Here is a 13,635-nt window from a genome sequence, read left to right on the forward strand (position 1 = left end):
AGAGTTTAACCCAGGCATCGTAGATATTTGTATGAGCTGTCAGTGTGTGCTGTGTCCGGCACCTGGTGTTGGTCCTGGCTGAGTGAGATCACTGTGTGTCAGGGTTGGGGGTCATGGAGGCAGAGAGTGGTGGGTACACGGACAGACAGGCAGCACTGCTGAAATTTCATTTTTCTTTCTGATAGTTGGTCCCAGGCCAGTGCTGGGAACTTCCCTGGCCCCGACTTTATCTGGGCTGCTGTCAGGTCTCTTTCTTCTGGTGAACCAAAGAATTGCAGCCTGGGTGTCAGACCCTTTACTCATGTCTGTTTCCAGTTTTTTTTTAAGGTTGTTGAATGTTAATTACACAACTTCAGGCATTTCCCCAATGGAAAGAACCATTGATCTTTGCTCCTCAGCTGGGTCCGTCTCCCATCAGATCTGACCCCATCTATAATCTCCTTCCCCCTCCCAGGCTGCCCTGATTCCAACACTACGCTGGGCGCCAGCATCTTCCCAGTCACCTGTGGCCCCCACAGCCTCCGAACCCCTCAAGCTCCCCACAGCTCTTCCTCTGCAGGGATGAGGTGCACCCATACCTCTGTCCCTTGCCTGGGCGGGGATCAGTGACGGTTGCTCTCTGGTGAGGAACGTCACACACACAGTGGCAGATGCCAAGGCACCTGTGCTGTGCTGCTGCTCTTGTTACTCCCACACCGGGTGGCGTTTCGGGGACTGCTGCACAGCAACAACGAGCAAGCTGAGAAGTGTGCACAGTGTACAATGAGAGCTGGCAATGCTGGGTCATGTCAGTGTTAGGTAAATACAGCTGCCAGGTGCAGGAGAGACACTGGCTGCTGGCTGACACAGTGACCCACTGGGGGACAGACACTAATTCCAGCACTGTCTGGGATCATTTGTTAGCCATTAATGGGACCGTTGTACATACATTCCTCAGGGTGGAGAATTTATAGCGTCACGTGAGCCATTAATCTCAATGAGTATAAAAAAATGCCTTCAGTCAGACTCAGGCAAGAGCTTGCAGGCAAAATGCCTCCAGCTGATTCCTGTCTGTGCTGCAGGGACGTGTTCACAGAGCCCTCAGCCCTAAGGCACCACTGTGATCATCTAGTCCCGCGAACCTCTTTGATCCCGGTCGCCGAAATTAAGTAGCGGAGCCGCCGAAAGTCTGCATTGCCTCTTTAAGAGATTTTTGGGGGCAGCATCTTAAAGCGGCAATACCTTTTGCTCCACAACTGTGCCGCCGAAAAGGAGAACTCGTCCTCAGTTTTCAGGCGGCGGGTATCCCTCCTAGAAATCTCTTAAAGTGGCAATGTCAGTATCCCCACAGCGAAAGGGCAGCGCTGAAAGCTACTGATGCTGCGCCGCCGAAAATGGGCAGAGGGCCTGAAATATTCGGCGGAGAGCATTGTATGGCCTCTTCAAAGTAGAGGTTCTGTGATTCCGGCCCGTCACTTTGAGTGAATTTGACACCCCTGATCTAGTCTGACCTCCTGTATAGCACAGGGCAGAGACCTGCCCCAAGGAATTCCTGTCAATTAACAAGGCAGAATAACGAAACCACTGTACTTCTTACTTTCTTCAAGGCACCCAGGTTTCTCTGAGATATGTCTCACCAAAAGAAACAGGGAAATAACAGAGCACAAAGTCCCAGCCTGGCATGATAGTGTCTGTTTCCATGGGGAAAATTTGGCTTCTTTCCAAAAGAGGAATTCCATCGTGGATCACAGCTATGCTCCATCCAGTCCAGTGTCCTCTCTCTGCCAGCGACAATCCCAGAGGCTGTTGAAGAAGGTGTTGGGGGGATAGCCTGACTGTCATGAGGATGTAACCTTAACGCCTCACAGCCAGAGATTGGCTTGGGCCCTGAAACATGTGGGGTGTACAGGCTTTCCAAGATATTTATTTAGCTGTAGCTATTGTTACAGAACATTCTTACTATCCATGGAAATGTCCTAAGCCTGTCCGACTTGCTTATTTCCTGGCCTCAACTTCATCTTGTGGCAATGAGTTCCTCTGTCTGATTATGCTCTCAGTGAAGAAAGCATTCTTTTTTCATCAGTATTGGCTTTGCCATGTTTCAATTTAATTTAATGTCCTCTTGACCTTGTGATATGAGACAGGGAGAAAAAATTCTTGATGTACTCTCTGCCAGTCAGTATTTTATAGACACTTCTTGAATCCCCTCTTGTTTCTCTCCTTTCTAAGGTAACAATCCCAGTCTTTTCAACCTGTGTCCCAAGGAGAGTTTCCCCAAGCCCTTGGTATTTCTCATTGCCCTTCTCTGAACCCCTCTAGTTCTGCAATACCCTGTTTGAGAAGGGTGCTCATTGCTGCACAGAGGAGTCCAGAGGAGGGTGAAGGATTGACTGACTGATCTCATGGCATTGTTTTTTCAGTATTATTCCCCATCCCACTCCTCCTGTGCTCCAGCGTTTTCCTTAGCTTTTGTCCGTGCTGGCACTTTGAGCAGGGTTCACAGAGCTGTGTACCGTGACACTAGGTCCCTGCCCTGAGTTCATACAATTAAATTACAACTTTGTAAGATGTATGACGAGTTCACGTTTTTCCCTCCAATGCACATATATGGTGCACATATTGACACTGAACGTCATCTTCCATCATGCAGCTCGTTCACAGGGATTGGTTAGCTCCCTCTGACGACGTCTCTTGGCTGGACTATGGCCGGAATAATTTGGTGCCATCTGCAAATGCTGCCAACTCACTGCTAACCTCCCTTTCTGGATTGTTAATAACTATAAAATATTTAGAGTGGTATTTGTTACCGTGTGCCTAAACCCCTCGCTCTGCTTCTCTCCCTTCACAGGAACCCTCAGCATTTCTGAGCCTGATCGGTGCTTCGACCACCTCATGGTGGCTTCCAACCTCACCGCCTCTGACCCCTCAACATTCATCCTAAATGGCATCTCAGGGCTGGAAGCTGCCCACCTCTGGATTTCCATCCATTTCTCTACGTTCTACATCATCAGCCTGTTGGGAAATTTCACAATTCTGTTTGTCATCAGCAAAGAGCAGACTCTTCACCAGCCCATGTTCCTGCTGCTCTGCATGCTGGCGCTCACAGACATCGGCATGTCTACCTGTGTCGTACCGAAGGCACTGTGCATATTTTGGTTTGGTTTCAAAGGCATCACTGTGGATGGCTGCCTCACCCAGATGTTCTTCCTTCACGCATTTGCTCCTATGCACTCAGCCGTCCTCGTGAGAATGGCCTTTGATCGCTATGTCGCCATATGTGACCCTCTGAGATACGCCACCATCCTCACCAAAGCACGAATCGCTAAGCTAGGGCTAATGGGTTTGATACGAGCTGTTCTCTTCGTTCTGCCATTGCCCCTGCTACTGCGCAGGCTGCCATTCTGCGCCAACCGCATTATCCAGCACACGTTCTGCGAGTACATGGCTGTGGTGAAGTTATCTTGTGGGGACACAACAGTCAACAGGATATACAGCTTGGTGATAACATTAGTGATCACTGGGTCAGACCTGACCCTCATTGGTCTGTCCTACGGGCTGATCATCAGGGCCGTCCTCAGGCTGTCCTCCAAGAAAGTCCACCAGAAAGCCCTCAACACCTGCACATCCCACATCTGTGTGATGTTGATGTCTTACACTCCCGTCCTCTTCTCCGTCCTGACATACAGGTTCGGTCAGGGCATCGCTGCCCATGTTCACATCCTCTTGGCCAACCTCTATGTTGTAGTCCCCCCCATGCTCAACCCTATCATTTATTGGGTCAAAACCAAAGAGCTTCGTGATAAAGTGGGAAAATACATCTGCAGAATGTGATCGCCTGGGACCACTGACTTTAAACCTGCGTGACAGGAGGGGGAAAGAATGTCTCCTCGTTAATCAAGTGTGCTGTGTCTAATTTGGCTGAGCTTAGCCTATTGGCAGTTCACAGTCTGATAAGTTCCTCACACCTAATGTCTTATCACACCAGCACCAAGCACTGCTCTTTCTGACTGTCACCTGATCTCTTTCAGCGTCACTTTTCCTCCCCCCGCCATACACACCCTGTGACTCGGCCTTTTCATGTCTTCCACACCTCCAGCAATGGTGGCTTCTCATATGCCCTCAGCCCTATTTTCCAGCAGTATGTTTGTTGATTCTCACCATTTCTCACTCTCCTCCATCTTTGACTCTTTTGCCCCTCTCTGCCATCACAGGATTCCCAACTCTGACCTCCACCAGGCCCCAACAATCCCTTCCAGTCCTGAGTCTCACCAAATCGGTCTCTCTGAATTCTTCACTGGCAATTATTTGGAGTTTCCACCTCTGGTTTGTCCTTTTTGAAAACATGAAATATGCCCTCAATTATCAGTTCATTTTGGGGCACACATTGTACACAGACTGGGGTCAAAATAAACAGAAAGTCTATTTAATAGAAAAATCACAGATACAAAGATGAAGGATGGAAGAATCACATGCATGGCTACAGTCTGGGGATCTACTGGCTAGGCAGCAGTTAGGCAGAAAAGGACCTGAGTGTTACAGTAGAGACTGGGCTGCATTAGTAGGAACATTGCCAGAAGATTGAGGGGAGTGATTATTCTATTCCATTCGGCATTGGTGAAGCCACATTTGGTGTATTGCATCCAGTTTTGCATCTCCTGCTATAGGAAGAATGTTGACAAATTGGAGAGAGTCCATCCAAGGGCAACAAAAATGATGAGGGGGCTGGAGAACATAATTTATGGAGAGCGGCTGAGGGAACTGGTCTCATTTATTCTTCAGAAGAAAAGAATGAGGGGGGATTTTATAAGTCATGGTCTATTACAGGAGTGGGTGGGGGAGCTTCTGTGGCCTGCACCGTGTAGAATATCAGAACAGATGATCATATTAGGCTCATAGACTCAAGGTCAGAAGGGACCATGTGTTTTCCTCGTGCCCTCTGTCATCAAGGGGATTCAGTGTTTCCCAGACAGCACCCTGCTTAGCTGCTGCAGAGTGGCATAATCTGTGACATTTTGGGTACCATCTAGACCAATAAAGGGGTCTCTCCCTATCTGACTTGTAACCTTGGGGACTTAACACTGCTGTTATGGCTCATGGCCCTGCACCAGTAACCAGCCCACAAGCAGCATGGTCTCACACAGGCTTCCAGCAGCCGACTTACTCCTTGCAGGGGGAATCCAACAGCCTCTGCTGATCCATTTCCCTGAGTTCTCATCACAGGGAAGCCCCAGAGGAGCCAGAGATGCAATCCAGAAGGCAGAGCTGGGATTTAGGCAGAGTAGCAATGCTGAGCCAGAGCCGGGCAGCTGGAGCAACCCAGACCAGCTGTGCCAATGGGGAACCAGGCTGATCTACACAGGGGAGCTGCGGGGACAGAGCTGGGATAGCAGGTGCCGGCCATGCCACAAGTGACGCAGCAGCTGAGCGTGGTGAGCGGCTGGGGAGAGCAAGGCGGGGCCAGGGCACAGGGCCCAGTGCAGGGAGACGTCGCCAAAGAAGAAAGCCTTATAGGTTGGTGTGACACACTGTACCCCGGACTGAACCATTTCCCACATCAGTCAATGCCCACCGGGTGTAGAAGAACAGAGTTAAAGCTGGACAAGTAATCAGGCCTAAGCTACAGGGAATGGAGTCATGGCACAGGATTGCTGACACCCCCAGTTTCACTCCAGTGGCTGTGGCAGCAACTCCCACTCATCTCTCAGAGCCAGGAGAAAGGCTTAGGGGTGTGAGTTTCCAAGGAGCCCCACTTCCAAGGGGCCCCACTGATTTCTGTTGCTTTCTGTTCCTTTTTTTTTTACTTCATTTTTTCTTCTTCCTAAATCTTTCTCTTTTCTTTTTCTTTCTCTCCACCCCTTTTTTCTCTCTCCCCTCCCCCATTTCCCTGCTTCTTCTCCCCTCCCCTTCCTGTCACTTTTTTTTCTTGTTTGAAAGCAAAGGATTAAAGTCGCTATTAAAATGTTAAGGAATGTAGCTGCTGTTAGCCTGTACTTTAAAATAATTTCACAAGACTAATTGGTTGCTTTTCACCCCCTCCCCCTTGTACTTTTGTTTTTTTGAAATTTTAATGGAGGGAATTTTAAATACACTTTGGAAGTAAAAAGTTTTTAACAAACACAGACTAAGGTGGCTGTGTTGCAAAAATTGTACTTGGTGGCTCAGGTGTTACAAGCACAATACGCCACCTTAAGAATGCAGCTCAGTAAAAACAGTGGCTGATAAACACAATAAAAGAATAAAGACGTTGCTTTTGTAAAAGTTAATACTACAAAAGTTAAAAAACCCAACAATTGAACATTTGGAAGTTGTGGAATTGTTAAAAAGTAACAGTTGTGGAAATGGTATAAAAGAAATAGTGTTAAAATATTTTGGTTTAATAATATTCAGTAAGGTAAAGATATGTATAATTTAGTACCGTCACATTGCGTGGAAACCTAATAGTTAAACAAATTACACAAAGGGGTCAGGCAGTGGCTGCTACCACGTTTTTGACCGCGGGAGCCTTTACAGCCATTCTGAAGGAAAATGGACCCTTTTCCTGCAGGAATCGTCTGTAAACAATTCATTGTAAAGAACTGGTGCAGGCAGCAGGAAGAGAGACAATCTGATTTAAAACATTTCATTACTAAACAATTGGTCAGATTTACAAAAGAGAATAAGGGGTTTCCATTAAAACTTTGACTGTTTCTAAATGTACAAAATGGGAATTTGGGTATAGGTGTGTAAAAAAAAATAGTGTATGGGATTTTAAGCAAATATGGACAGCTAGTAAAAAGTAACAAAACTTATTAGGGGGCTGGAGCACAAGACTTATGAGGAGAGGCTGAGGGAAGTAGGTTTGGTTAGTCTGCAGAAGAGAAGAATGACAGGGGATTTAATAGCAGCCTTTAAATACCTTTAACCACCCCCGGGACAACCTGTTTGATTATTTCTAATAGTAAGTAGTCCAGGATGAATGTTGTAGATGACTTCAAGGGTGAAACACATTTCTGCACATGCCAGATCAAGAACCTCTTCCACTTTGCCAGGTTCAGAGCATGTCAACTCTAAGGTGTTCAGCCATGGAGTTTCCAGGCCATGAGGTGCAGGGACTCGAGGTTCGGCTTATGTACACAACCGTGGTCCTGGATAATCAGATCTGGGAACAGGGGCAGGCTGATTGAGTGTCCACCGAAAGACCCAGAATGGTGGTGAACCAATGTTAATGAGACCAGTCTGGGGCTGTCAGGATTGTGGAAGTCAGTCTTTGAAGTCTCTCCTTGTGTTGGGGTGTACCATGCCCCAAAGCCCTCTATGGAGGCTTCATGGTCCTACCACCTGCTGCCGCAGAAAGAGCAGTAGAGGTGAGTTTTCCTGGCTGCCTAGAGTGGCTCTGGGGAAAACAACCAATCAGGGAGAGGTTGCATGTAGCAGCCAATCAGAACACAGCAGGCCCCACTAAAAGGAGCTGCAGTACCTGAGCAGAGTTAGTTGCTGCATGGAGGCAGAGGAGAAAGCCTGGTACTCCTGGATGAACGCAGGAATTCCAAGAGCAGGGACAGAGCAGCTGCTGGCAGGGATCAGGGGAGCAGGAAGGAGATCTTGGCTGGCTGCTGGGATGTGGTACCTGTCTGCCCTGAGGTAAGGTAGAAAGAGAGAGAGAGACAGCCATGACAGAAGAATTAACATAAGGTTTAAACCTTTAAACTGGAGACAAAATGAACCCATTCCATTTCTAAAGCGTGTCTTCTGTACCTTTCTCAAGATGAGAGATGACTTAGAAAAAATGATTGATAGAGCTTAGAGCATTATATACCCTACCCAATAGAAACAGATGTGATACTGGCATTACACTACTTTGAGCAAAATAAGCAGATTTTTAGAAGAGCCAGAGAATACGGCAGTGAGTTTAGGAAGGCACAAAGTGCAGAACTTTCAAGGTATAGCAACTATAACTTTGAAGAGAAAGGCACTGAATGAAGTCACAGCCTGTCTTAGGGGACCTTGGATAAGATATAGACGGGGCTTCCCTGTTAGGCTCATGTTGATTCATTAAGATGTGCAATACGGCAAATGGGAGAAGAGTGGAGGCCATGATTCAAAATACAGAGCAGCAAGACATGAAACATAGAGGAGAAAAGCCAAGAAAGAGAACTGCTAGGACAACGATCCCAAGACTAGTCCAAAGGAGCAGACGGATAATAGCTGAACACTTATCTCCACCATTGGCCCCTTTCATTTTTAGAGAGCTCAGTACAGCTTTAAAAGACCCCTGATGTCCATAAAAAGGTCATTACAGATTGGAAAGCGTAAGCAGGATGGGAAAGAAACAATATGACTGTGTTTATAACTAAAAGGGTGAAGTGGGGACAGGCCATAATTGTGACTTAAGCAAGGACATGAAGAATTGCTGCTATTCTGCATCCTACTTCGGTTTTGTCACAGATAAATAATTGTAGTATTTAAGGAAAAGCCAGTCTACACTTCCAGACAGAGATGCCAGCAACAATAGCCCAGCTCCAAACCACTGTCACCCTCTTCACTGTCTGCCAGAAGTCTCTCTTGATGAACCATTTCATCTGCCAAGGCAGGGCAAAGCCCTGAATGCTCCGAAGGTGCAGTCTCTGATGGCCATTAAAGGTATGAGCGCCGACTGAAGCTTTTCCCACATTCAGTGCATTGCTGGGGTTCCTCTTCCATGTAGATTCTCTGCCATCTATATCAGGAAAAAAGGACAGGGGAGTCTGAGGAGTAGCCGTGGATCCCGTGCTGGGAGGGAAAGCAATGCTGGGTCTATTTGTTGTTTGTCTCCGGGAGGGCCGTGCGGTGGGGGGCTGTGTAGCCCCTGAGTAGAAATGCAATTCCTGGCGTACCCTAGCAAAGGTGTGCATATTTACAAGTGAGGCGGAGCAGAAGTGGCACATGAGAAAGAGCGATCTGCCATCTGTGTGCAACTGCAATGTGAAACACCCTGACAGAGCTACACACTGAGTGGGGTGAGTGCCAGGATAAACTTAAAAGTTCCTCCCGTGTTTGATTTATTTTGTTGAACTTGATTGGTAGCCAACACCTTTGAGTTGGATGAAGTGATCTTAGAAGTGAAGAGTTTTGTTCAACTTCAATAATGATGTGGAGAATGGATTGGATTGCGCTCTCAGCAAGTTTGCAGATGACACTAAGCTGGGGGCAGTGGCAGATACACTAAAGGACACAGATAAGATACAGCATGACCTTGACAAATTGGAGGATTGGCACAAAACAAATCAGATGACTTTCAAGAAGGACAAGTGCAGAGTCCTGCGAATAGGACAGAAGAATCCCATGCACTGCTACAGACTGGGGACCGACGAGCTAACCCTAGGAGGGTGGTGAAGTACTGGAATGGGTTATCTAGGGAGGTGGTGGAATCTCCATCCTTAGAGGTTTTTAAAGCTTGACATGACAAAGCCCTGGTTGGGAAAATTTAGTTGGGGTTGGTCCTGCATTGAGCAGGATGTTGGACTAGATACCTCCTGGTATTCCTTCCAACCCTCATCTTCTATGATTGTTTAATTCCAAAGTGGGGAATAACTGACTGGGCAGTGGTACTGCTGAAGAGGATCTGGGCGATATAGTGGATCATGAATATGAGTCAACAAAGTGATTCAGTTGAGAAATAGGCAAATGTCATTCTGGAGTGTATTAACACGTGTGTTGTACATAAGACATGGGAGATAATTGTTCAGCTATACTGTGCACTGGTGAGACCATAGTTAGAGTGCTGTGTCCAGAGTTGGTCACCATGCTTTAGAAAAGAGATGGACAATCTGGAGAGAGTCCAGAGGAGAGGAACAAAAATGACAAGTGGTTTAGAAAATCTGACTCTTGAGGAAAGGATAGAAGGTACTGGGAATGCCTAGTCTTGTGAAGAGAAGGCTGAACGGGGACATAAGAATCTTCAAATCTGAAAAGGTTTGTTATAAAAAGGATGGTAATGAATTGTTTTCCATATCCCCTGAGAGTGGGACAAGAAGTAATCAGCTCAGTTTTCGGAAAGGGAGATTTTGCTTGGATATTAGGAAACATTTTCTGAGAATAAGGAGAGTTAAGCACTAGAACAGCTTACCTGGGGTGGTTGTACAGTCCCTGTCAATGGAGTTTTTAAGATCTGGTCAGACGCACCCTCCCCAGATTTGTTAGTAGTTTCTGCAATAAATGAGTGGGAGAGGCAGGGGTGGCAAGGGCCCACGCCTAAAGCTAAGGACGCCAAGAAGTTGGATCTCTTTGGCAGGAAGATATGTTCCACGGGGGTGTCCAGCTTCTAATTTCATATCAGCAGGCGCCCCTCAGCCTCTATGGCTTAGAGCCCCCAAGAGTTAAACAAAATTCACTGAAATGCTCCCACAAGAGTCTAGGGCTGAATTTTCAGCTTTAGTTGAGGAAGGCTGGACAGTAGCAAAGTCTTCTCTGCAAGCGGCACTGGACGTTGCAGATTCAGCTGTGTGAACCATGGCTTCGACCGTGGTAATGCAGAGGAGTTCATGGATGCAGGCCTCTGGCCTTCCATCCAAGGTGCAGCGAAACATTCACCCAGGAGATCCCCACTGAGGGCACGTTCCTTTTTTTTTGGAACAAACTGATTTAAAGCTCCACAGCCTGAAAGACTCGAGAGCCTCCCTGAAGTCTCTAGGTCTTCAGGCCCCAGCCCCTCAGAGGAAGCATTGCATATCACTAACCTTGCCTCGCTTTTACCAGTCTTAACTGAAGCAAGACTCTACTAGGAGAAGTGGCTGGAGCAATAAGAAAAGGCCTCCTCCTTCGTCGGCCCACATGTCTGGGCCCGCGAGACAATCATTGGGTTCAAAGCAGACCTTTTGAGGGTGCAACTAAAGATGGCACACCAGAACAGTATCTGGATCTAATACCCTGTATTTTTGGACTGGTTATCCCACTTCTATCGGGTGTTCCATATTACTTCAGAACGTAGGGTGCTAATCACAATAAGACGAGGATACTCCCTACAGGTCAGTTGTTCCCCTCCTTCCCACCTTCCCTCTCCATCCCTCGTCAGGGACCCTTTTCATGAACAACTTCTAATCCATGAGTTGCAAAAGCTTCTAAAATTGGGAGCAGTAAAGGACGTTTCTCTGGACCTGTGAAACCTCATCAGATTCATGAAGAAAGTTTGCTTCTGCGTGGTCCCTCTGGCCTCCATCATCCATTCTCTGTATGCAGGGGACTGTATGCTGCCCTCAACTTCAGAGTCACAGAAGATTCCGCCAATTTCTAGTTCACTACCAGTTTACTGTCCTCCCTTTCGGCCTGTCAACAGCTCCTCACGTGTTTACCAAGTGCGTGGCAGTCATTTCAGCTTTCCTGATGGAAAAAAGAGTCCATGTTTACCTTCACCTCGACGATTGGCTCATCATGGGTTACATCAGGGCACAGGTGGAGTCCAATGTAAGCTTGATATGGACAACCTTCGAGAAGATAGGCCTCCTAATGAATGTGCAGAAGTTAACTCTCTCACCTGTTCAAATAAGAGATTTCTGAGGGGCAGTCCTCAACTCGGTCCAGGCCAGAGCCTTCCTTTCGGAGACCTGGCTTTGGGCCAGGGGAACCATCATAGAAAGTCACAGAAACCATGCTACCTCCATGCAAGACAGTGCCTGAAACACCTATAGCATATGGCCCCATCGTTGCAGAGGCCTTGTCTTTGTTGCGGAGCGGAGCTCTTGTTGCATGTCAACGTCAGAGAGCTCAGAGTGGTGTGGCTTTCCTGTCAATCTTTCCAGAACCACTGAGGACAGCAATGTCCTAAAAAAGCAACAGCGTGGAGCACGCTCCTCTCCCTAGTGCTAGGAAGCCCTCCCCCTGTGACAGCAAATGGAGAGAACCCCAAAAGGTTTCCCTCCCTTCTAGGACTTCCCGTTGATGGAAGGAATAAGTCGTCTGCTGGAAGTCAGGTGAGACCATGATGCTTCTGGGCTGGATACTGGTGTCAGGACCGTGAGCCATAACAGCACAGTGTTCAGGTCCCCAAGGTTACAAGGCAGATTGGGACAGACCCCTTTACTGGTCTAGGTGCTGCCCAAAATGTCACAGACTGTGCCACTCTGCAGTGTCTAAGCAGGGTGCTGTCTGGGAAACACTGAATCCCCTTGATGACAGAGGGCACATGGAAACTCTTCACAGACAACAGGTCACTTGCATTAGAAAAGGGAACTTGACCAGAATTAATGTAAAAAGCCTGAGATTGCATCTTTGTTTATTTTCTGTGTAAATTTGGACAAAGCACCCTTGATTAAAGACAACATTTCTTTACTCCCTCCTTTGACACAGGTCTAAAGTCAGTGACCCCAGGCAATCACATTCTGCAGGTGTATTTTCCCACTTTGTCTCGAAGCTCTTTGGTTTTGACCCCATAAATGATAGGATTGAGCATGGGGGGCACAAGGACATACATGTTGGCCAAGAGGATGTGAACGTGGGCAGCGATGTCCTGACCGAACCTGTGTGTCAGGGCAGTGAAGAGGTAGGGAGTATAAGACATCAGCATCACACAGATGTGGGCTGTGCAGGTGTTGAGGGCTTTCCCGTGGGATTTCTTGGAGGAGATCCTGAGGATGGCCCTGATGATCAGCCCATAGGACAGGCCAATGAGTGTCAGGTCTAACCCGATGTTCACAAATGTTATCACCAGGCCGTACATCCTGTTGACTGTGGTGTCCCCACACGAGATCTTCACCACAGCGAGGTGCTCGCAGTACGTGTGGGGGATAACATGGTTGGCGCACAATGGCAGCCTCCACAGTAGTAGGGGCACTGGCAGAACGCAGATAACAGCTCGCATCAAACCCACTAGCCCTAGCTTAGCGATTCGTGCATTGGAGAGGATGGTGGCGTATCTCAAAGGGTCACATATGGCGATATAACGATCGAAGGCCATTATCACAAGAACGGCTGAGTGCGTAACAGCAAACACATAAAGGAAGAACATCTGGGTGAGGCAGCCATCCACAGTGATGACTTTGGAACAGAACCAAAATATGCTCAGTGCCTTTGGCACGACACAGGTCGACATGCCGATGTCTGTGAGCGCCAGCATGCAGAGCAGCAGGAACATGGGCTTGTGCAGGGTCTGCTGTTTGCTGACAACAAACAGAACCATGAAATTTCCCAACAGACTGATGATGTAGAACATAGAGAAAGGGATGGAAATCCAGATGTGGGCAGCTTCCAGCCCCGGGATGCCATTTAGGATGAATGTTGACGGATCGGAGAGGGTGAGATTGAAAGTCGCCATGAGATGGTTGAAACTCTGAGAAGGCTCAGTAATATTCAGGGTGCCTGTGAAGGGAAAGAAGCAGAGTGAGGAGGGTTACACACTTGATAAAAAGTAGCACGGAAAATATTTTATAGTTAGTAACAATCTAGACAGGGGGTGAGCAGTGCAGTGCCAACATCTGCAGAAGGCATCAAATTTTTTAGGACGAGCAGCAGGGTGGCAGATGATGTATGATGTCAATAAGGATGAAAAGACAGGCACTGTTACCTTATAAGGAAGAGAAATAAGAGGGGATTTAAGAAAATTCTGTAAAATACAGACTGGCAGAGAGTATAGCAAAGATGTGTTCTCCCTGTCTCATAACACAAGGTCAAGGGGACATTTGATTAAACTGAAACATGGCAACTTCA

The 13,635-nt window shown here is 47.4% G+C and overlaps 2 protein-coding genes across 2 annotated transcripts; one reads left to right on the forward strand and one right to left on the reverse strand.

Moving 5' to 3' along the window:
• Positions 1-2,871: 2,871 nt before the first annotated feature.
• Positions 2,872-3,810, forward strand: LOC137164978 (olfactory receptor 52P1-like). The gene has a single exon (XM_067566049.1). It carries the CDS (start codon positions 2,872-2,874, stop codon positions 3,808-3,810), a length of 939 nt encoding a protein of 312 aa, XP_067422150.1.
• Positions 3,811-12,304: 8,494 nt separating this feature from the next.
• Positions 12,305-13,279, reverse strand: LOC137164980 (olfactory receptor 52P1-like). The gene has a single exon (XM_067566051.1). The coding sequence runs from the start codon at positions 13,241-13,243 to the stop codon at positions 12,305-12,307; it is 939 nt and encodes a 312-aa protein (XP_067422152.1). The 5' UTR covers positions 13,244-13,279.
• Positions 13,280-13,635: the final 356 nt, after the last annotated feature.

This window comes from Emydura macquarii, unplaced genomic scaffold, assembly GCF_026122565.2.
Source record: "Emydura macquarii macquarii isolate MOO-44397 ecotype Brisbane River unplaced genomic scaffold, CSIRO-AGI_Emac_v2 contig_2700, whole genome shotgun sequence".
Lineage (NCBI taxonomy): Eukaryota > Metazoa > Chordata > Testudines > Chelidae > Emydura > Emydura macquarii.